Source organism: Equus quagga, chromosome 13 (genome assembly GCF_021613505.1).
Source record: "Equus quagga isolate Etosha38 chromosome 13, UCLA_HA_Equagga_1.0, whole genome shotgun sequence".
NCBI classification, from domain to species: domain Eukaryota; kingdom Metazoa; phylum Chordata; class Mammalia; order Perissodactyla; family Equidae; genus Equus; species Equus quagga.
Window position 1 is genome coordinate 104,218,668 of NC_060279.1, and position 22,494 is coordinate 104,241,161.

A 22,494-nucleotide genomic window follows, 5' to 3' on the forward strand; every position below is an offset into this window, starting at 1 on the left:
CTGCAGAGGAAACATGTCATTAGTCTTTAAAAATCTCATGTAAAGATTGCCCCCAAAATAACAAGGCTGCTGGTAGTGGGGAAGCTATTGAAAGATTAACTTTATAAATGTAATCTGTTTCAGAATTAGGTTAACAAATTATCTCACCAAGAAATAGTAGCTCAGGATGAGACAGCTGTTCTTAAAGTTCTGTGCTGGGAATCATGCCCTTGGCAAGCATATTTATGGCACATACATGGTTTACTGTCTGGTTAAATTCATGTCCATCTGTCAGAGTGGAATGATTCTTACGATTCTTGCCCTGGAGTTGATTAAAGTTGTGACATTGATAGCTGCCAAGCAGTGTTTGTGAGGAGGTCAGGCCACAGCTGGCGTGACAGTACTTCCACTGGGCTCACTCTGAAGCAATCATTAATCTTGGTACTACAGAAGTCACCACTTTGCAGATTAACTCTATTTATTCTAAAGACTAGCTGCTTTGCAAGAGTACTCAATGGGAAGATATGCAAACTATGTAAAAACAAATAAGAGAGTAATAGTGCAAATTGTTAGTACAAGGAAAAAAGACTAAAAAATAAACTGAGTGACTTGAGAGCTTTTGGCCAAATGAGAAATACCTTTCCTATTCCTTATTTGCTGGGGAAACAAAAAAGTATAAGAATTTATTTGTTGATCCCAAGGGGTTTACGTGTCAATGAGAAAGAATAATGCATTTTAAAAAAGGAAAATGACTGTTCAAAGAAAGACTGGTATAAATTACAAGGAATGAATGAGTCTTTTGCTCCAACTATTAAACTTGTCCCTCCACGTGGATTCTGTGCTTCTACTTGGTCTCTTCTTCCTCCAGTCTATCTTCCTCATTCATTCATTCATTCAACAAATACCCGCTGAATAAAAAGTGAGAAGCATTCTTCCACTGGGAGATTCAGTGGAAAACAAGAGACACAAATCTCTGCCATCATGGAATTTATCATCTGGAGTAGAGGGAGAAGAGCACAAATGAGCCAGTTAAAATATAAAAAGTAAAGCAGAGAAGGTGATGGGGGGGGAAGGGGGCGGTGCTGTGATCCTGAAGGTGGGCAGGGAAGGCCTCAGGATGAAGTAACAACTGAACGAGACCTGAAGAGGTGAGGCAGTGAGCCATGTGGAAAAGAGCTGCTGGTCAGACAGGACAGGCCACACACACTCTGAAGCAGAGTGAGGAAGGCAGCGCGGCTGAGTGGAGGGGACACGGAAGGGTCAGCTAATAAGGTCAGGGAGGCGGCAGGGGCAGAAGTAGAGCCTGAGGTAGTGTGGTGGGACCACCTGGTCCTGGTGAGGACAAGGACTCTGGGCTCGTGCTGTGAGCCGGGTGTGTGTGCAGGGAGGTGGGGAGGTGAGGAGCTTGGTTTCAGGCATGCCGAGTTTGAATGCGAAGGGTTTGGAGCAGACACACAGCTGCTTTACATTTAAAAGCCTCACCCAGCTGCCGTGTTGAGCCTAGACTAGAGGGGCTAGGGCAGAGCAGGGACCTCTGTGCGGGCTGCTGTGAGAATGCAGGAGGAGAGAAGGGCGGAGGGCGTGAGCTGGAGCAGAGTCCAGACACTGTCAAAGTACAACTGACAGGGCTTCCTGAGGGATTCAATATGGGTTTGAGAGAACCAAGACTCTTCAAGGACGGAGCCACTGAAGGATGAAGGTGCATGTACACTGATGGAGGTTTAAGGAGAAACACCTGAGGCCAGGGAGGCTCAGGTGTTAGATTTTGGCCCTGTGAACTCTGAACTACCCATTGCACATCTGAATGCAGGTGGTCGAGAAGACAGGCAGGCAGCTGGACATGCAAGTCTGGAGTGCAGGGGAGAGGTCTGAGCAAGGGAAAGGCATCTGGGGGCCATCAGCATATAGACGGAATTTAAAGCTATAGACACGACTGTTCTCAGAAATGAGGGTGGACAGCAAAAAGCAGGAGCTGAGTCCTGGGGTTCTCTGCCAGTAAGAAGCCAGGAGGCCGAGGAGGAGCCGGTGGAGGAGCCACAGGCTCAGCCAGAGAGGGAGGAGTCAATCCAGGAGAATGTGTGTCCAGGAGCCAAGAAAAAATGCTGACAGGTCAAGTAAAATAGGGACGGAGAAATGACCACGAAATTCAGCAACTTGGAGGTCATCAGTGAGTCTAACCAGACCTTTTTAAGAGCAGGGCCATGACTGAAGCCTGACTGGAGCAGGCGCGCAAGAGAGCGCGAGAGAGCATAGGGAGAGAGGAACAGAGACTACAGGTTGACAAACTTTGGAAGGAGTTTTGGTGCTAAGGTGAGCAGAAAAATGGGACACTGGCTGGAAGAGAAAGTGGGAATCGAAGAGACCTCCCCCCAGAAGGGAGAAAGAGCAAAAGGGAATCAACTACTAGAGTGATGAGATTCAGGAGAAGAGGCGATAGGACCTCGCACAGGTGACAAGAAGGAAAGTCAGCGTCTGTGGGCGCAGGTCCAGGCAGGTATGGTGTGGAGGCATCTGGAAGGTCTCTCCAGTTTGCTTCTACTTTCTCAGGTGACAGAGTTCAGAATACACCACCCCAAAATACGGCACCTTGGCATCCTGAGTATTTTAAGCTGAAGGAAGCTGAGAAATGGCAGGTGCAGGGCGGACTCTGACCTCTCCCTCTGCCCTGAGGCAGGTCCTAAGACTCTGGGGAGAGGGCCTTCCCCACACCTGGAGGAAAAGGCCATCGCTATCTCGAAGATGCAGGGAGGCTGAGAGGAGTCCGCACAGACAGGCCTTGCCGAGGGCCCCAGCTCACACCCTTTGTCTTACTGTTTTCCATGACTTTCCACTCTTGATCCACTCTAGTATCAAATCGCTCAGCTTTAACCATTTCTTCAGGTCTTCATTTCCTTATGAAGGTTCTTGTGTCATGTAAAACTTATATTAATTAAATTTGTATGCTTTTCTCTTGTTAATCTGTCTTTTGTAAGTTCAATTTACAGGATTCCAGCCAGAGAACTTAGGAAGGTACCAGGAAAAAAGAATTTTTTCCTCCCCAACGAGGTGAACAGGAAGCAAGGCCATTAGCTGACAGTGAAGACTGGGGGATGGTCTGGGGAATAAAAGGTTAAGAGTCACGCAGGGGAGCTGGGGACACAAGGAAGGATAATAGCACTGCCAGGCAGTGCTTTTTAAAAGGGCACATTTGGGTCTTCCTTCCCTATCAATTTAAATTTGACAAACTTTAAAATAAAATACTTTGGTTTCTGTATATTTAATTTCGTCTTTAATCTCTGCAACTTTCTGAATTTTCTTATTGCTTGTAATGTTTCAGATTATTCTCTTGGGGTTTCCAGGTATAGAATCACATCATCTGCAAAAAATTTTACCTCCTCCTTCCCAATTTTTATACTTTTTACTTCTTTACATGTTTATGTTGATGGTACCTCCAAAGCACTGTTAAGTAATAGTAGTGGTAACGGATAGCTTTGGCTTAAGATGTGCTTCTGAGCACATTTGGCTAATGGGAAGAGTGTGTGTACCACACGAAGAACTTCGCATCATCACAGAAAGTTCCACCGGACAGCACTCTCCTAGTCTCCCTAATGGGGAAGGTCTTACCGTTTGGTCTGAGATGTATGCAGGCTATATTTTTTTTAAAAAGTATGTATCTATTCTTTTAAGTTTTACTGAGACAGAATTCACATACCATACAATTCACTCATTTGAGTGTACAATTCAACGGCTTTTACTATAGTCACAGTTACGCATGCATTACTACAATCAATTTTAGAACATTTTCATTATCCCTTCCAAAAAACACAGCACCCCTGAGCTGTCACCCTGAAAATCCCTCATGCCCTCCACCCCAAGGCAATTATTAATCTACTTTCTGTCTCTTTAGATTGGTCTATCCTGGACATTTCACGTAAATGCAATACAATACCCGGTCCTTTGTGCCAGGTTTCTTTCATTTAGCATGTTTTCAAGGTTCATCCACGTTGCAGCATGTTATCATTAATTTATTTCAAAATTGCCAAAATATTCCATTGTATGGATATATCACATTTTATTTATCTATTTATCCATGATAGACATTTGGGTTGTTTCTCTTTTTTGGCTATTATGAAAAATGCTGCTATGAACATTTGTGTACAAGTTTTTGTATGGATATCCTTTCGTTTTTCTTGGGCATATACTTAGAACTGCTAAGATCATAGGATAACTCCATGTTTGACTGTTTGAGAACCTGCTGGATTGTTTTCAAAGCAGTCACATCATTTTACATTCCTACCAGTGGTGTAGAAGGGTTCCAATTTCTCTACATCCTTGTTGACACTTGTTATTATCTGTTTTTTTAATCATGGCTCTGCTAGTGGGTGTGAAGTGTTATCTCACTGTGCCTTTGATTTGAACTTCTGTTATAACTACTGATGTTGAGCTCCTTTTCATGTGCTTCTTGGCCATCTGTACATTATCTTTGGAGAAATGCCTTTCAAGTCTTTTGCTCATTTTTAAAATTGGCTTGTCCTTATATAAGTAACAGTTATTTATATATTCCAGATACAAGTCTCTTATCAGACAGAAGATTTATAAATATTTTCTCCCATTCTAAGTGTCATCTTTTCATTTTCTTGATGGTGTACTTTGGAGCACAAAAATTTCTAATTTTGACGAAGTCCAATTTAACTATTTTCCCTTTAGTCACTCACACTTTTGGCATTCTATCTAAGAAGGCTTGGCCTAACTCAAGGCCATGAAGATTTATTCATATGTTTTCTTCTAAAACTTTCCTAGTTTTAGCTAATCTCACACTTAGGCCTATGATCCATTTTGAGTTAATTTTTGCATATGGTATGAGAAAGGGGTCCATATTCATTCTTCTGCATATGAATATCCAGTTGTCCCCAAATCATTTGTTGAAAAGATTATTCTTTCTCCATTTAATTGTCTTGGTACCTTTGTTGAAAATCAACTGACCATAAATCTAAGGGTTTATTTCTGGACTCTCAAATCCATCCCATTGCCAGTACCACACTGTCCTGATTATTATATCCTTAGAGTAAGTTTTGAAATCAGGGAGTATGAGTCTTCCAACTTTGTTCTTCTTTTTCAAAATCATTTTGGCTGAGTCTCTTGAGTTTCCATATAAATTTTAGGGTCATCCAATCAATTTCTGCCAAAAAAACCCACTTGGGTTTCTGAAAGGCATCATGCTGAACCTGTAGATCAACTTGGAAAGTACTGCCATCTTAATATATTGTCTTTAAATCATGAACATGGTTTAAGTTTTATACTTTTTTTTGTTAAATTTATTACTATTTTATTCTTTCTTGCTATTGTAAATGGAGTTATTTCATTTCATTTTTGGTTTGCTCACTGCTACTGTATTAAAATACAATTAGTTCTTGTATTCTGATCTTGTATCCTGCAACCCTGATACACTCATTTATTAGTCCTAATAGTTTTCTTTAAATGGATTCTATATAAAATCACACTGTCTACAAATAGAGTTTTACTTCTTCCCTTTCAATCTGGATGCCTTTCATTTCATTTTCTTGCCTAATTACCCTGATTAGAACCTCCAGTACAATGTTGAATACAAGTGGCTGGAACAGACGTCCGTGTGTTCCTGCTCTTGGGGGAAAGCTTTCAGTCTAGCTAGGGGTTTTTGGCAGGTGCCCTTTATGAAGCTAAAGTTCTCTTCTATTCCTAGTTTGTTGAGTGTTTTTATCACGGATGGTTGTTGAACTTTGTTATACGCTTTCTCTGTCTTTTGAGATAATCACCTGATTTGTACCTTTTATTCGATTGATGTGGTGGGCTCATCTGGTCTATTTTTATTTTGAGTTACATATGTTAGAAGGAAATGCTGAATTTTTCCAAATGCTTTCCATCTTTTGAAGTACTAATGTAGTGAACCAGTATATTAATAGATTTTCCAACAATTTCCTTTGTGTTCCCGACATAAAATTGACTCTTTCATGGTGTGTCATGTTTTTAATGTGATACTAGATTCTCTTTGCTAGTATTAATTAGGATTTTTGGTTCAATATGCTTAAGTGGGATTAGTGTGAGTTTTGTTTTTTGTATTATCTAGATTATATAGTCGATTCTCATTATTTATGGATTTACAAATTTGCTTACTAGCTAAAATTTACTTGTAACGACAGTACTGACAAAATCAATACTTGCTGCACTTTTGCAGTCATGTGCAGAACAGTGAAAAATTTGAGTCGCCTAATGCGCACGGTTCCCAGCTGGGGCTGCCACCTGTTTGTCCCAGAGGATGAGGACACTAAGGCGAGTGCAGCACAGTGAAAGAAGCCCAGCTGGGGGCCAGGTGTGCGAATCCCAACTCTGGCACCTGTTAGTGGGGTGGCCTCAGGCCAGTCACTTTATACCTCTGAACCTCATTTATAAAATAGAATTCACCAGGAGGAGTTTTTAGGATTTAAGATTATAACCTATGTGTGACATGTGTGTCTGTATACATGTAGGTATTTCCGCAGGAGAAATGGTTCAGTATTCTGTCCTTCAGTGTTCTTAGGGACTTCATAGAACATCACTGCTGGGAATAAGGAAAACTGACTATACTTGTATTCTGATCCTTGGGTTTGGTGTCTTATGCCTGATCTATAAAAATAATTTGGAAGTTTTCTCCCTCTTCGGTGTTCTGGAATGGCTCAAATAGTATTGGAATATTTTGGTTCCTTGAGGGTTTGATAAAGTTCCTCCATAAAATCAATGGGGTCTGGTATTTTTGGGGGCATGTGATGGGTAGAAAGAAAACTTTTATCAAGTTTTCCCTATCACATCTGAAGAGATAACTGTTTTCTGGGGCCATTTTTGGTTAATTTGTATTCTTCTAAAATATCATCCATTCATCTAATTTGCATAGAGTCAAATGAAAGAGTCCTGTGTGGCTCTTTCTTATTTCATGGTCTCTATAGTTATTTCTCTGTTACTGTATTTCATAATGTCTGTAATTATTTGTTATTTCTTATTTTGGATATTTGTACTTCCTACCCCATCTTTATCTTTCTTTAGTTTCACCTCCAACTCACCATTCATTTATGAATTGTTTTCCTACTTTCTAGTTGATCACTTTCTCCTTTTATCGTTATTGCTCTGTCACTAAATTTTTATTTACTTTCTGACTTCGTAAGTGGAATAATGAATTCATTTATGTTTATTCATTGTTCTTTCATAATACAGTATTTAAAGCTACAAGTTTTCTTCTGAGTACTTCTTTAGGGATTATTCCATAATCCTGAAACGTGGTTTTCATCATTTTCTAGATTTCATTTATATTATATAAATTCAGTTTTAATTTCCTGTGACCCAAAAGTTATCTAAAAAGTATTTTTAAATTTCCAGGAAGTGATTTTTCTTTTTAACTAGTTATCTCCAATTTTTATTTAAATTATCGAGTAAATTAACCAAAGAGGATACTCTGAGTCTATGACCATTATCCCCAAAGTTAAGAACAAACCAAGACAAAGCACTATCACATTCTGATTAGAGTATGGTCCGTATAATTCCTATATTTCTGGATCTGAGATTTTCTTTATGGCTTAACAATGTTTTAGTGAATGTTCTATGGATTTTTGAGAACATATATTCTGTCTTTAGATATTTACAGATCTATCATATTCATTATTTTCCCCAGGTCTTCTATATTCTTACTTATTTTTGCCCACCTGCTTTTTTTATGAACTGAGAAGGAATTAGAACTCAATACAAACGTATTCCTGAATTTATTCTGTATTTCCTGTGGTTTTTGCTCTATGAATATTAATGCTAAGTTATTTGACGCATGGATAGTCATATCTGTGGTCTGCACCTTTATCACTGAAAACCTGCCCTCTTTGCCTCATTTAACATTTTCTGTCTGAGACTTTCTTTTTCCTTTATGCATTTATTCAGTAAGTCCTTATCCACACCTTTGGTCTCATCCTTCTAAGGAACTTTGTTCTAGGAGGATATCATGCATATAGCATGTGATCTGGATTTTGCTTTGTGATCCAGAGTTTTGATTACATGAGTAAAGTCCATTTATTTATACAAAAATATTTGGACATATCTGTGTTTGTTAATATGTTTTGTGTCGTGCTTTTTACTGCTCTTTAGAACAAATCCTTTACTATAGGATCTGTCTCTGCTTGTTTCTGTGTATGCGTGTCTTCTAATTTGGGAGGTTTATGTTTTTGTTCAAGGGATTACCTTTATATCTTTAACTTCAAAATTCTTATTTCTTGGGATAGTTTCTACTGACTTCCCATAACGAGTAATGACAATCTTAAGAAATTCATACTTTTCCCCTGCCCAATTTTACTTGATATTATTTTTCTTGGAATTCTTTTATATATTATATATATTATATTTTATTTATATTATATATATATTTTATGCTCATTTCTTGACATATCATTTTTAAATGAAACCTTTTGACTTCTAGCTATAAAAGATACAGAAATCAGGAGCCCTCCATGTTTTACCTTCTCTTTCTCTTCCTCTTCTAACCTGTGTTATTATATTGTTACATTGTTATTATGCTATTACATAATAATTATAACATTATTACATTGTTTATATCATATATATTTTGTTCTGTAACTATTTAGTCTTAGTCCTACAGTTCTATAAATTTGAACGTCACTGACGTTTTTCTGTCATTGTTTTGCCTTTTATCTCTTGGCTGGATAAAGTTTTTCCTCTACCAATTTCTTCAGGTGTTCTTAAAAATATATATTTCTCAGAATCCAAAAAGTTTGTATGGTGCTTTATACAAGATAGAATGACTGCACTAAAATATGTAAATTACATTCTCTTATGTGAGTTCTTTGTAGGCCTCATTCAAGGTCTTTGAGTGTTAAATGTTACTCTGGAAAAGCTGGAAGCCAGATTAACCTTCATCTCCCCTCATATAGGCACCTTGATCTCTCTGTCTCCATGTCAAACGGTTTCCTACTATTTAAGTCCAGCAATTTTGTAGAACTATATCCTGTTCATGATTTTTCTATGTCAAATTTCCTGGGACCCATTGTGCCCTCTCAACTTGTAAATTCAAGTCTTCTCTTATTTTTGCAAAGTTTTCTTGAACTGTATCTTTAAACATTTTTTCCTATTTCATTGTTTTGGTTCTCTTCTTTTGGGACAAAAATGATGCATGTTTGCTGTTGTCTTCCTCAGCTGTCACTTTCTAATACTCTACTAATTTCATTTCATTTTGTTTACTTTCACCACCCCTGTCCAACATTTTTCTTTCTGTGCTTTCTGCAGATTCTGGTCTCCTGTGAGTTGATTCCAACGTGGTTATGATTTCTATTATGGTCATATTTTTTAATTCTATTTCTTGCCTAAGTTCTGCCAGCTCACGTTTCACTTCCCTTTGTCATCTTCCTATATCTCCCTGAAGACGGTATGCACCTTCTTACACCCCTGCGCTGAATTCATCTGCTACAATGGCAACTGCTCTATTATGTTGGTTTGTTTTTTAATGTGGTTTGTTCAGTCACAATCTTTGTGCCTCTGCTGTAAAATTTTTCTGGTGACTGTTCTTCATCTGTCATCTGTGCTTGTTTTTCTCTTCCCTTTTTTCTTGCACTATCATTGCACAGATCTCGTGCTAGTTCCTTTCTGGCTATTAGTCATTTGTGAATATGGGAGGTTGTTAGCAAACCAGCTCCTCACAGGGAGTTCACGTGGGGGAGAGGCCAGGGCTGTAACTCAGGCCAGCAGGAATCTTCCTTGTGACATGGGGTGGTTTACGTGACTGAGCTCCTTAGTTGTTTCCTCATTTTAGTCAATAGAGACTGGCAGCCTCTCAGGGCTATTCAAATGCAAGTTTTCACTCTTCATCCTGGTCACCTTAAATTCTACTTTTACAAAAATGGCTTGTCTCTGTGATTACCCCTTTCAGTCTGCCTAGCTTGCTTCTCTTTCACACCAAAGTGTCTCCAGGAATGCTTCTGTCATTACTCCTCCCATCTAGTCCATGGTCCTATGTAGGGGACTGTCAGTTTTATTCCTTAGGATATGCCCATGACTTTGGAGAACTGAGCTTTGGCAGCTCCATCGGAAGTGTGCAGCCGTGAGAGTCCTTGCTCAGCAGCTCTCTGCACTCCTCTGAGTTGTGCTGGATCTGGCAGCCCTTCCTCGTACACTGAGGTTCCAGATTACAGACCTCTCTTAGTTTCATCCAAGGTGGAATTTGACTGTTTTTCATTTTCCTTAAGGGTCTGAGGTAATTCTAAAAAAAGAAGGAACTGACATCTTTACCCTGACACTTCAAAACAAGAAGTTAAAGCAAGCAATTTTAGGGGTCTTACTCAAAATTGGAAAGTATGGAAACAGTGAAATAACTAAGAGCATAAAAATTTTTAAAATATAAATTATATAACCATAATTATTTACATAATAGCTGTGAAAGCTTGTGAAAATACTTAACTATATATGAAAAAAGCATATGATATAACATCAGATATAGCTATCTGATTATTAAAAAATTGAAGTCATAAATAGATAAAATATATACACATACAGGATGAAGAATGGAAGGGAAAAATTAAAACGTCTTTGTTAAGGGTAATGAATACTGAATAATGTTTTTCATTTAAAAATGTTTGTTGTTGCCACAGTATAGTCTGTACAATAAAAACACAATACACGTTGAAAAACATAAAAAGAATCAAGACCATGCAGATTTTTCCCCTAGCATCTACTAAGCACAAATCATTAAAGCGGCACTGACTGGCTGCCCCCTCGCCTGACGATGTCCTGTGCCGGGAAGCGAGCTCTGAAGCTGCGTCCTTCTGCTCCGGTTCCAGCGCGGATCTTTTATAGCAGCCAGTCGCCTCCCTGTCTCCCAGTCTCCCTGCCTACACCAGTTCCCTCAGCCCCAGAGCTTACCTCCGCACCAAACAGACCACTATTTACTCAGCGCTGCTGAGGGGCCAGGCAGCGGTAGGGGGGCACAGCAGGGAAGAGCATTTAGTTTATCATAAAGGGCAGCAAAAGAGCAGGCTGCATTTAAAGGACAAGTTAGAGTTAAAATGTTTGGGCTTTGAAGACAGAATAAATACAACAGGTGTAAAAAGCATCTAGAACACTGCCAAGCACACAGCAGACATTCAATAAAGGATATTAAAAAAAAACCTCTTATACTTTCAATTTACCAGCAAGGGAAATACAACGGCTAAGACAGTAAGAGAAGAGTTTTTTAATTTAAGAGAAAGGCTCCTACATACACATTTTCTATGACCAGTTAACAGCAACATCTCCTCCAACTTTCAAGTTGCTCTGTTGGAGGGTTTCCACATTTCAAATACTAACACTGCTATGAACATTTAAAAAATCATTCTGAATGCATAAACTCAATGTATCATTTGTCTATTTTATAAGCAATATTTTTACTCTCTGGATAATTATAACTAATTCAAAGTATTTTCATAAAAAACTAGCCTAAACTAGGGGTTTAAGTTATAACCAACAAATACAGAAGGAAAACAGATTTACATTTCTCAAATACTCCCATAGCCCCCAATAGGAAAACGGTATAAATGACAAGAGTAAATTTATGAAGGCATGTAAACTCTGAAAATGAACTTTTTCTTCGGCTAAGTAATGTCTTTGATCAATAATGGCTATAATTTTCTTTCACATATTCACAGAAAATGTATATACGTCTTAAAATTTTAAAAAATTTAAAATTTAGTTGCTCAGTTGCACTGGCCACGTTTCAGGCGTTTAATCGTGAGACTAGGCTGGTGGCTACCAGATTGCACAGCGCCCACGTCAGTGCAGAGAGTTCCGCTGCAGAGCACTGGGTCTACATAACCTAAGATGAAAAATAAACCAAATGCTTATGCAGGGCTATCATCAGGTTTGAGAAATAGCTACAACATCCGAGCAGTCCTCTTGCGACACAAAAGGAAAACGGAAAAGTCGGTGCTGTAAGCTGCTGCTTGAATAGAGAGAAACTGCAGTGAGACTGAGCTCAATGTAAGCTCAGGGGATGGGGGTGGTGGTGGGAGAAACCTGCTGGAGGACGTGCCTGTTCTATAGCTTCTCCCAGATGGTATCTGAGGCACAGACAGAATCTAGCCTAGGGTCTCCTCCCCACTCTACACATGCCTCAAACACTCCTGCCCACACATCTGCAAGCTGGTGATATGAAAATGTCCATTTCCAACACAGATGGAAGCCCTGCCTTCAGATGCATAAATCTAGCTTCCTTTACTCCATATCTCTACTTGGACTGTTTTGAAAGTGACTCACAATGTATCCAAACCTGAACAGATCATTTCCTGCCTTGCTGCCCCCAGTGAAATAAACCATTTAGCGGCCTTCACCCCAGTTCCTGGGAGGTAGACAATAAAATCCTCGAATTTCCCGAGTGGTAAGTGTCTCTGTTACTCATGGTGGGTTCCTCAGGACCACATCTGATAGTCTGTGCTAAGGGGATGACTCAGGACATGGGCTGGCCCAGCCAGAAAGACCAACATGTGATGAGAGGGTTGGGGCTCTGAGCCAGCTGATATCAGTGCTACCTCTGGGCACCGGCAGGCGACTGGAGACTGAGTTCAATCTTGTGGCCAACAACTCAATCAATCGTGCCTACATAATGAAACCCCCGGAACAACTCTGGACACCAGAGCTCAGGTGAGCTTCCCTGGTTGGCAATACTCTACACATTGTAGCACATCAACGAGCCAGGACAGTAAGGAGTCCTGAGGCCACAGGGAAAGGACAATGGGACCCTCCCCAGGACTTGGCCTGATGCATCTCTGCCTTTGGCTGGTTCTTTTGCCATTAAGAAAACTGGAATCATAAGTACAACGCTTTGCTGAGTTCTGTGATGTGTTCTAGTTGATTACTGAACATGAGGAGATAGTGGATACCCCCAAATTTGTAGCCAGTTGGTCAGAAGTGAGGTAGCTTGGGGAACCCCAAACTTGCAACTGGTGTCTGAAGTAGGGGCTATTTTGTGGAGGTCTGTGCCCTTAACCTGTGAAGTGGGCTCACCTCTGGGTGGTTGGTGTCAGAAGTCACTGTACTCTCCAGAAATGCTCCCTCCCACGGGGTTCACTATCACCACGAATGGCCTATCCCCCCATTTACCTGCTAATGGGAGAAAGCAGGTCATCACTGATGAATCTTCCCTCTCAACCGCCCTCCACACACACAGTGAATCAATATGTCCCTCACAGTCTGCCTCCTGGAAAGCTCCACTCGGTCCGCTTCTGACTCCCGTCCAGCCTGCAAAGCCCTACATGGTCTGGCTTTTTCCTCTCTTGTACCATTCTCCTCAGTGCTCATAAAATTCCGGACACGTGTGTTTTCTCTCTGATCCTCAACTCGACAAGGATTTTTCCTTTATTCCTTCCTAGGAGCCTTTTCACCTGTTCTCTCTGCTTACAATGCTCTCACAGACCTCAGCTTGGCTGCCCCGTCTCATCATTTAAGTCTTGGTAGATGCCTTGTCCTCAAACGGTCTGCTTTATCTCCCAGTCTCAAGTAGCCTCCCAATAACTGTCTCATCACGCTGTTTGATTCTCACTAGAGTACTTATTCCTTGTTAGCGCCTAGTTCTTCTCACTAGAATTTGGTTCCATGTCATATTCAAATGTATTCTCAGGGCTAGACCAGTGTCTCACACACAGAAGATATTCATTTACTCGAGGTCTCAACTGGATATTCAGCTATTACTGAACCCACCGAATTGAGTGATCTCAGTGGTTTCCCCTCACTTCAGCCTTCCTCAAATTCTCCACACTGTAGCCCAAACCACCTTTCTAAAACACCAGTATGACCACATCACTGCCTCATCAAAAACAGGGCTCACTCCTACGTTCAGAGAAAGCTCTGCCACGTCTCACAGGTCGCTGCGTGATCTGGCCTCTGTTTACCATTCCCAGTATATCCCCTCTCCCCCCTCTATCCCCAGCCAGGCTGAATGGCTGCCGACACCTGGAACACTCTGGACTCTCGCCTCTCGAATTTCCTGTATGTGGCCGTTCCCTACGACACTCACCTTTCCTCCCCAGTTTGCATGGTTAACCCTTCTCATCCTTCAGGTCTCCTTAACCATCACTTCCTCTAGAAAGCCTTCTCTGATCTTCCAAAACTGGGTTAGGCTCCCTCTATGTGCTCCCACAATACTCCGTCTGTCCTCATCAAAGTGCTGAGTTTGGACGCGCTGTAACTGTCTGCCTTCTTGTAGGCAGGAGCCTCGTCTTATTGGTGGCACTGCACAGTGCCTGCTGGGATACTGTAGAAGTATGTTCTATATTTACTGCATTGACTTATTATACTGGAAAATCTGCTGGCAAATTCAGAAGTCTCTGTCATTCCTTACATGTTCCCCACAGTGTTTAAATCAATGCTACTCACAGAACAGGTGCTCAGTAAATACTAGGTAAAAGTATAACAACTCACTTAACCTGGTGAGAGTAGAGAGAAAAATGAAGGACGCTCAGGTTTCTTGATGATGGCGTGTATTTAAGGATACTAGCAAGGCCGCTTGAAATTAAAGAACTATACTTATAGCTTAAAATGAAGTTATGCGACCTTTGTCATCACATCTCCTGTACAGGTACCAGCATTTAACGTTGGCTGTCTGCCCACACAGGGATATTTCAGCCTTTATTCAAGATACTTCTGTTAATCAACAAGCATTAAATTGCCTAATTCTAGAGAATCTGTTTATAAGCACTCCATTTTAAAGAGATACAGGTGAGTAAAATTTTTCTTGACTGGAAAAACTACAACTGTCACTGAAGGATCAGAATTATTATTTGGTGCCATGATAGTTTCTGTAACATATATATAGAGAGAGAGAGAGAGAGACAGAGAGACAGAGAGAGAGAGAGACAGAGAGACAGAGAGACAGAGAGAGACAGAGAGAGAGAGAGAGAGAGAGAGACACAGAGAGAGAGAGAGAGAGATACATGCTGTACCTATAAAGCAATATGACAGGTTTTTAAAATAAACATACTAGAACTTATTCATATAAATTAATCTTGTCATTCAAAGTAGTCTCCTTTAGAGATGCATTCCAATAACGGAACCAAAGCTCAAAATATTTTGGAAGGCTCTCTCTCTGGAAACTGTCTCTAGATTCTGCATTGATTCTTTCGAATATTCTCATAGATAAATCTTTGACCTTACAAGGTAAATTTTACCTTTGTAAGCAACTAGTCATTAGAAGCCACAGTAGTAAATAAGGTCAGAGATCATAACATTTTGGAACCAAACCAAAGGATATTTGGATGAAAAACACTTGCAACCTACAGCATTTTGGATGAAAAACACTCGCAACGTCTAAGTTTCCTTGTGTGATATACTTGTTCTGAAAAGAATGCCTAATTAAAAGACAACTAAAAATGTTTAAAAAGAGAGCGAGAGAAAAAGAGAGACAGAAAAAACACAACAAGGAAACTGGTATTTAAAAAGTCACAGACCCTCTTGAGAATGTGATAAAACTTATGGCTCCTTTCCCCAGAAAAATTCTGGCTGCCCCCAACCATCTGCATATACTGTTAGAAAGGGATGAACACATTGAGGTCCTCTATGGAGCCAGATTAAGACTCCAGGATTTAGAGCAGCGGCTTTCTATTTTCCTTCTTTTTTTTTTTAAACTGTACCCAACAGAAAAAGAAATGTATATTGTGACCCAGTTTGAATATACCACACACATAATTAAAGTTTCACAAATCATTCTCAACCCTAGTATATGGGACAGTATTCTCTTGTATCTGATTTCACAAAGAAAAATGTTACTCATGACCTACTGCACCAATTTCACAATCCACAGTTCGAAAAATACTGGTTTAGAGTAACTGCTACATAATTGAAATTAATGAAAATGGGGGAACTCACTTTATTATAAAAATTCTGATGTTAGTTTTAACTAACAAACCCAAAGTCCATTTACTCTCTCTCTCTCTCTTTTGGTGAGGAAGATTGGCCCTGAACTAACATCTGTTGCCAGTCTTCTTCTTTTTGCTCGAAGAAGATTGTTCCTGAACTAACATCTGTGCCAATCTTCCTCTATTTTGTATGTGGGATGCCACCACAGCATGGCTTGATGAGTGGTGTGTAGGGTCGCACCCAGGATCTGAACCTGCAAACCCCAGGCCACCAAAGCAAACTTAACCACTACACAACCAGGCCAGCCCCAAAGTCCCTTTACTCCATAGCCAAACCTTTTAAGAGACTGGATTCTTTATGGCAAAACTGTGTTGTCTTGGTCATTCATCTATATGGCTAACTACTAGAGGCACAATGAGCACATCATACAATGGCGATAGAAACCCCATACCTTAATATTAGAAAACCATAAATCATTTTCATGTAAAGTGGCCAGGTAGACAGACGTAAGAAGTCCAATGCACAGGGCAACTGTTCCACCAATTGTAAATGACAGAATCTTCCATAATCTTCCACTGGTACAACCTTTAGAAAAATGAAACACACAAATAACTAAGTCAGAAAAGAATTTAGAATTCAATAGTTCTACTGCAGACTATCACGTATGCTAAGCTCCAGCTGCCGTCACTGGTGAAGTGTTCCCCGTCCCAGCAGACAGTGAGGGCTCATTTCTGTGATGCCACAGATCCGTTTTCGTACTTTCATTGCAGTTTTCACCCCACTCTAACTGTTCACTTGTCTGTTTTGCCAACTAGAATGCGAGCTTCCTGAGGACAAGCACATTGCCTCGTTCATCTTAGTATCTAGGGCTGTGTTTGGCAGTTTAATAACTACAGTTTAACCATGAGGTTTGTTAAGTGGAGGAATAAATGGGTTACCTGTCTAGAATATAAACAGTCTTTCAGATGATCTACTTTCAATGTGTGATCTACTTATAACTTTATTCACTAATAGCTACCAAAAACTTGATAACTTAACATTTAAAAATCCACAGGAAAAAAATCCATCATAACTCAAGCTAAAGGTCATATAAATTAGGAAAAATATAGCACAAATAAAAAAGCTTAAATATTCTTCATATAGGATAAATACTTTCAGGATAACAAAAAAACGATGACTATTCCAGCAGGGACTAAGGAAATGATTGGCAATGCACAGAAGAAAAAAAGGTCAATAAACTAAATAGACAGAAAAAATGTTCAAATTCATTAGGATTAAAGAAATGCAAATCAAAACAATGAGCTATAACTTTTTAAATGTTGGCCAATTTGATAGCTTAAAAATGGTAATACTGTTTTGGTAAAGGTACAAAAAACAGACATTTTCCAAACATTGCCGGCAGAAGAAGAACCTGGTACCTCCACGGAACACAACACGGCAACAGGTAGAAAAAGACACTAAAATGAGCATACCATCTGACTAGCAATTCTAACTCTAGGCACATACTCCAAGGAAATAATTAACGTTTTAAATAAATATTTGACCACAAGGATATTTAGCACAGTTCTCTCTATATAGATAAAAGGTTAAAAACTACCTAAACATTCAATAAGGAATTAAATAAATTATGCTATAGCCACACAATGACTATACACTGACAATATTTTTAAAATATATTGACTGACTTATGATATGGTCATAACAAAATAAGAGAAATATAGTTAGCTACAAAAGGGCACGTAGGATTCCACTTTCGTAAAACCACGTATGAATGCCTGTAGGTAAACACATGCAGAGCACACCACTCAGACAGCAAGATGAAGTGCCAGGGTATTGCCTCAGAATGGGTGGCTATGTAGGAATATCTTTTCCTTCTTTTTTGCTTTTCTCTAGTTTTCAAGTTTTTTTCTGACACAAATAAATACTGAACAGTATTTTGGTAAAATGAATAATCCTCAAAGTTGTCTTAATTTAAAAAAACAAACTTGAATTTGCACAGTATAAGGTTTTCAGAAAGTACTGTCTCGTCCAAAATTGCTAATACGTAGATGAGCTGGATGGCATGACTTCCCAATATGGATTACTTTTATTTTATAGAACTGTTTCCCAAAATTCCTTTACTAGCTCTGGCTGATAAGAATTAACATGGCTTCAATCCACATAAATTCTGTCAGATATCCCAAATGGCTGCTGAACATGGAATTTTTCACGCTTACTTTTAAAAATCTTGACCAAGCCAGGTTAAGAAGGCACTCTGCAGGCAAGAAGCTGGTAATTAATGCCATTTGTCGTAAGGCTTAGCAAGAGTCTTCAGCATTAAATAAACAACTTACCAAATGGGATCACTTTTCCCACCAAAAAAACACAAAGGAGAAAATTTCAGGAATTTGACTGAAAATAAAGAACTAAAAAAAGTTTGATTCATCTTTCAGTACTTTAATGAAATGGGACACTCACCCAAGGTAAAGCTGTCTAGTGTGAACAGCATACGCAAACCAGAAAAATTAGAAACAGACTGAAATCTGAATGGTGGGGGAAGCATTACTCTAGAAAGTCAAAGGACCAGCCGGGCATAACCGTAAGCTACTGTACACGCAGCTGAGAAGCAAGGGTTCTAATCAGAGCTCTCGCACCTTCTACATGATCATGACTGCAAAACCAGTGCAATCAAGTCACGCACAACTAAAACATGAGGCTATCAGAACAAATTTCCGCAAGTGCTAGGTCTCATGGAATTTTTATCCTATTAGACAATGACACATAAATACAAAGCAACCCAAAACGCTGCTTAAATTTAAAGCACCTACCAGATGGCAATTTATTTTCCAATTTCACATTTTCCTCTTGTGCTGCATAATCCTCAGAAACTTCTGTGGTTTTTATTCCTTTTCTTTGTCTGATGGATATCATGGTGTCAAAGACTTACACGCATTGTCCTTCCAACCACTCCTACAAACAACACAGAAGTAAAGTGCCCATCCACGTGCCAGGACCCTGTCCCCAACACACCCCGTGCTCATCTGCGTTAGGTGACTTGACTTGAGCCTTCCTCCGTTGCAGAGCATGCCCTCCCATTTCCCCATCAACTCTAAACCAGCCTTCAAAGCTACTCTCAAGACACAGCACAAACACTTACGTAACACAATCACGTCTGTGAAGTGCCTGCTCTATGGCCAGCACTGCCAGGAGTCAGGGATACAGGTGAGCATCCCAGACAAGCCCCTGCCCTTCTCCCAGGCCTTCTTTCCGTGACGCACCAGCCCCTGCTGTTCCTTCCCCTTCCTGACCCATAGCAGGTGCCATGCAACCTGTCACACGATTACACAGCTTTCTATTATTTTCCTACCATGTGAGAGGTATTCAGTAATAAATCTGTTGATAGCCTGATTTTGAAAAACTGAAATACCGTTTTGGCTCAGGCATCTGAATTTTAATACCTGTGCTCTTTTAAAACAGTTCACACTGGCAGCTCCGGGCCCATGCCTCGGTGGCGAGGGTGGCAGCTGCTCTCCGGGAGCAGCAGTGGGAGGAGCGGCGGGGAGCGGGAGCCGGGTTTGGAAGCAGCAAGTGGGAGGCGGGGGAGCGGCGGCGCTGAGCAAGCTGGCTCCGGTCCCCCGGAACACCTTGCTTCGCTCCTCTGAACAACGAACAGGTCTTACTAACTCTTTCTTAAATATGACCAGTTGCAGGGCACCTGTTTGGGCAGTTTATTAATTCCTAAAGGTAAACAACTTGCTCTATAGAAAAGAACCAACCCACCGACCGACCAACATTATACAATCCATTCATTCATTCATTCATTCCAAAAAACGTGAAAAGCACAACAGACAAGCACCAGCACCGAAAATGCAGAATGTGGAGCAGCGAGAGAGAGGAGAGTCGGCGAAGCCGTACCGCCAGAGACGGTTTATCCCCAGATTACCTCATCCTCGAGGCAAGCTCTCTAAGGGCTCGGAGAGGAGCTGTAAAAAGCCCGCCACGGGAAACGCGAACGCGGCAAGACACAGGGCAGCAAATTTAAGCGCCAACTACGCGTCAGGCACTGTGATCACCGCACAAACCACGAAACAAAGTTTCCCCACACATTAAAAGGAAGGCCGCCTTAAACGTTTGTCGAGGACGACGAACGCGACACTTTCTTCTCCATGACTGGGGGCCGGCACGTCCCCGCACCCCGCGCCCCCGCCGCTGGCCCCGCAGACGCCGACGGCCCGGGAAGTTCGGAGCCGGCGCCGCCTGCACAGCGGGCCGCGCGGCCGCGGAGGCCGAGAGCAGCCAGGCCCTGCCCGCGCGCCCGCCGCAAGCTGGCTCGCTCCCGCCTCGCCGCCCCGGACGCCGCATTTCGGGCCGACGGGCGTGCGCCCCGTCCCACCCCGGGCCCCCGAGGCGCCGCAGGAGCAGCGCCCCCGCCGCGGGCTTTCAGGGGTCGCGGCGGACTCCGCGGCAGGCGCCCACTCGGAGGCCGCCGCCGAAGCCCGGCGCCCGCGCCGCCCGCCGGGGCCCGACACGCAGCCACAGACCTGCGGCCTCAGCCGTCCTCGAGCGCGGTTCCGGGCGCGGACGGAGGCCGGCCGCGCAGGGTCGCCGAGGGCCGCGGGGGCGGGCCCGCGCTCCCGCCCGCAACCAGCCGCTGAGACAGCCAGGCCCCACCGCGCAGGGCTGCGGGCGACACCCTGGAAATGGGGGGCTGGGGGCGTCAGCGGCCCCCGGGAAGGGGCGCGCCGGGGAGGCCGGGCCGCGGCGGCCGCGCCCATAGGTCCCGAGAGCCGTCCGTCAGCGCTAGCCCCGCCCCCTCCCGGGGCGCCCCGCCCCGTCTCGTGCGGCGCCGGCCGGAAGGAAGCGGCGCACTTCCGCTCGTCGGGCCGGCCCCGGCCCCGCCCCCGCGCCCTGCCGCTCAGTGCCCGAGAGTGGAGCTCCTGGGCGCTGACACCGGCTTCGGCCCGGCCAGAGCGAGAGGTGCGGCCCCGGGGCGGGGGCCCAGCCCGGAGAGGGGCGGCGGGAGCAGCAGCCCCCAGGGCTGGTGGGTGCGGGGGCCCTAAGGGCAAGACGGACGGAAGCGGTCCGGCCGCTGGACGTCTCCCAGCCTCCCGCGTGGCCAGGCCTGGCGCGCCCCGCTCGGTCTGGGCATGCGTGGGCTCCAGTTCCGCTTGTCTGCGCTCGGACTCTTCCTCATGCCCGGGGAGTACCCACGAGGTACTTCGGCATCTGCAGACCCCTCTAGCGTTGGCCTGGGGGGCGCTGTTTTCTTCCCAGTTTTGTCTTAAAGAATATGCTCCTGTTTCGTCTTAGTCTCCTCCCAACTAGGGCGAGGCCTTTTTTGAGGGCAGGTATACCTGGATATAAAGCACACTGCCAAGAGCAGTAGATAAAGCCTTTTGTCAGCAGATACACAAACCACGTGTGAACTGATTTCTCTTCAGGAAGGGTCTTCTGGGCCCTGCACCTGTGGAAAGACTGCCCCTCCGTCTAATTCCAGGAAGCCTTTCCTAGTCGCTCCTGTTGGATATATTTCTTCTCCTCTGGGTGTCTGTTGCTATTAGGAACAAGCACATATTTTGTGCCAATGGATTGAGGTATCTGCTGGGTGACTTTAATAAAAATAAATGTTAGCTGCTTTTTCAGATAGCATTTGTCGTGTTTCGACATGACTGTTGGTGTCTTCTTTCTATGTTACAGACCTGAGAGCAGAGACTGTATATAATCTCTCTTTCATGTGAAGATGCCTTACATAAAATACATCTGTGTGCTTAGTGAATACATATGTGAATTTATTCTTCCTGAAATAGAACTTCTCCCCTTTTATTGTATAGGGTTTTTTTCTTAAATTGTCTCACTCTGGGGGAAAATGTGTCGGTTGTGAGACGTGCATCCCTTGAGTAAAGGAAATGGTACTCATTAGCAGCTGCTTGTTTGTTTTATCATAAAGTGGCTTTACTAGGCAAGATAGAACTTTAATGCAGATGTCCAGGTTATCTGTGTGCACATCGCACTTTGAGAAGCACTACACAGAAGTCATTAACGCTGTTTGCATCCTTCCCATGAAAGTATCTTGCCTTGGGACCAAGGGAGGAGAGGGCTTTCCTATTCTGTTGGCTTTTGCCTATCTGATGTACAATGTTTGTTCAGTTTTAAATTGCTGGGCTTAGTGGTATGAACACTCTTACAACCAGCACTACCTTGCCAGCCATGTGGGTGAGCCACTTCGGAGGAAGATCTGCCAACTCTAAGTCTGCCTTCAGATGACTGCAACCTCAGGAGAGATCCTGAGTCAGAACTGCCCATCTGCACTCCCGACTGTGTGACACACAGAAAGAATAAGGATAATAAATGTTTATGGTTGTTTTAAGCCACTCAGTTTTGGGGTAATTTTGTTATACAATGATAGGTAATCAATACAGTAATAACCCTCTGTATGCATGTATCATAATTTATTTAACTATTCCCCTCTAATTGGACATTTAGGTTGTTTCTAGTTTTATCCTATTGAAAGCAATGCTGTAGAGAATATCCTTATATTCATGCAATTCTTTAGGATATATTTCTAGAAATAGAATTGCTAGAACTCATATTTTATGATAAACAATGGCAAACTCCATTCCAAAAAGGTTAAAAATCTATTACTTTACACTTCCACCAACATGTATCATGGTGCTTATA

At 42.3% G+C, this 22,494-nt stretch overlaps 1 protein-coding gene across 5 annotated transcripts in view; it reads right to left on the reverse strand.

Moving 5' to 3' along the window:
• DPY19L3 (dpy-19 like C-mannosyltransferase 3) overlaps nt 1-20,565 on the reverse strand; it is a 76,121-nt gene extending 55,556 nt beyond the window's left edge. The window contains exons 1-3 of one of the 5 annotated variants that reach the window (XR_006891452.1): nt 20,358-20,565; nt 18,645-18,786; nt 16,289-16,422 (exon numbers count right to left, since the gene is read on the reverse strand). Coding sequence is in view for 3 of the 5 variants with exons in the window: in XM_046680980.1 (XP_046536936.1) it covers nt 16,289-16,422; nt 18,645-18,747 (237 nt within the window). In the remaining 2 variants the exon portion in view is untranslated. Of the gene's footprint in view, nt 1-16,288; nt 16,423-18,644; nt 18,787-20,357 lie in introns of those variants that run through there. The other 4 variants (XM_046680980.1, XM_046680981.1, XM_046680979.1 and 1 more) reach the window with 4 other exon arrangements.
• Nucleotides 20,566-22,494: the final 1,929 nt, after the last annotated feature.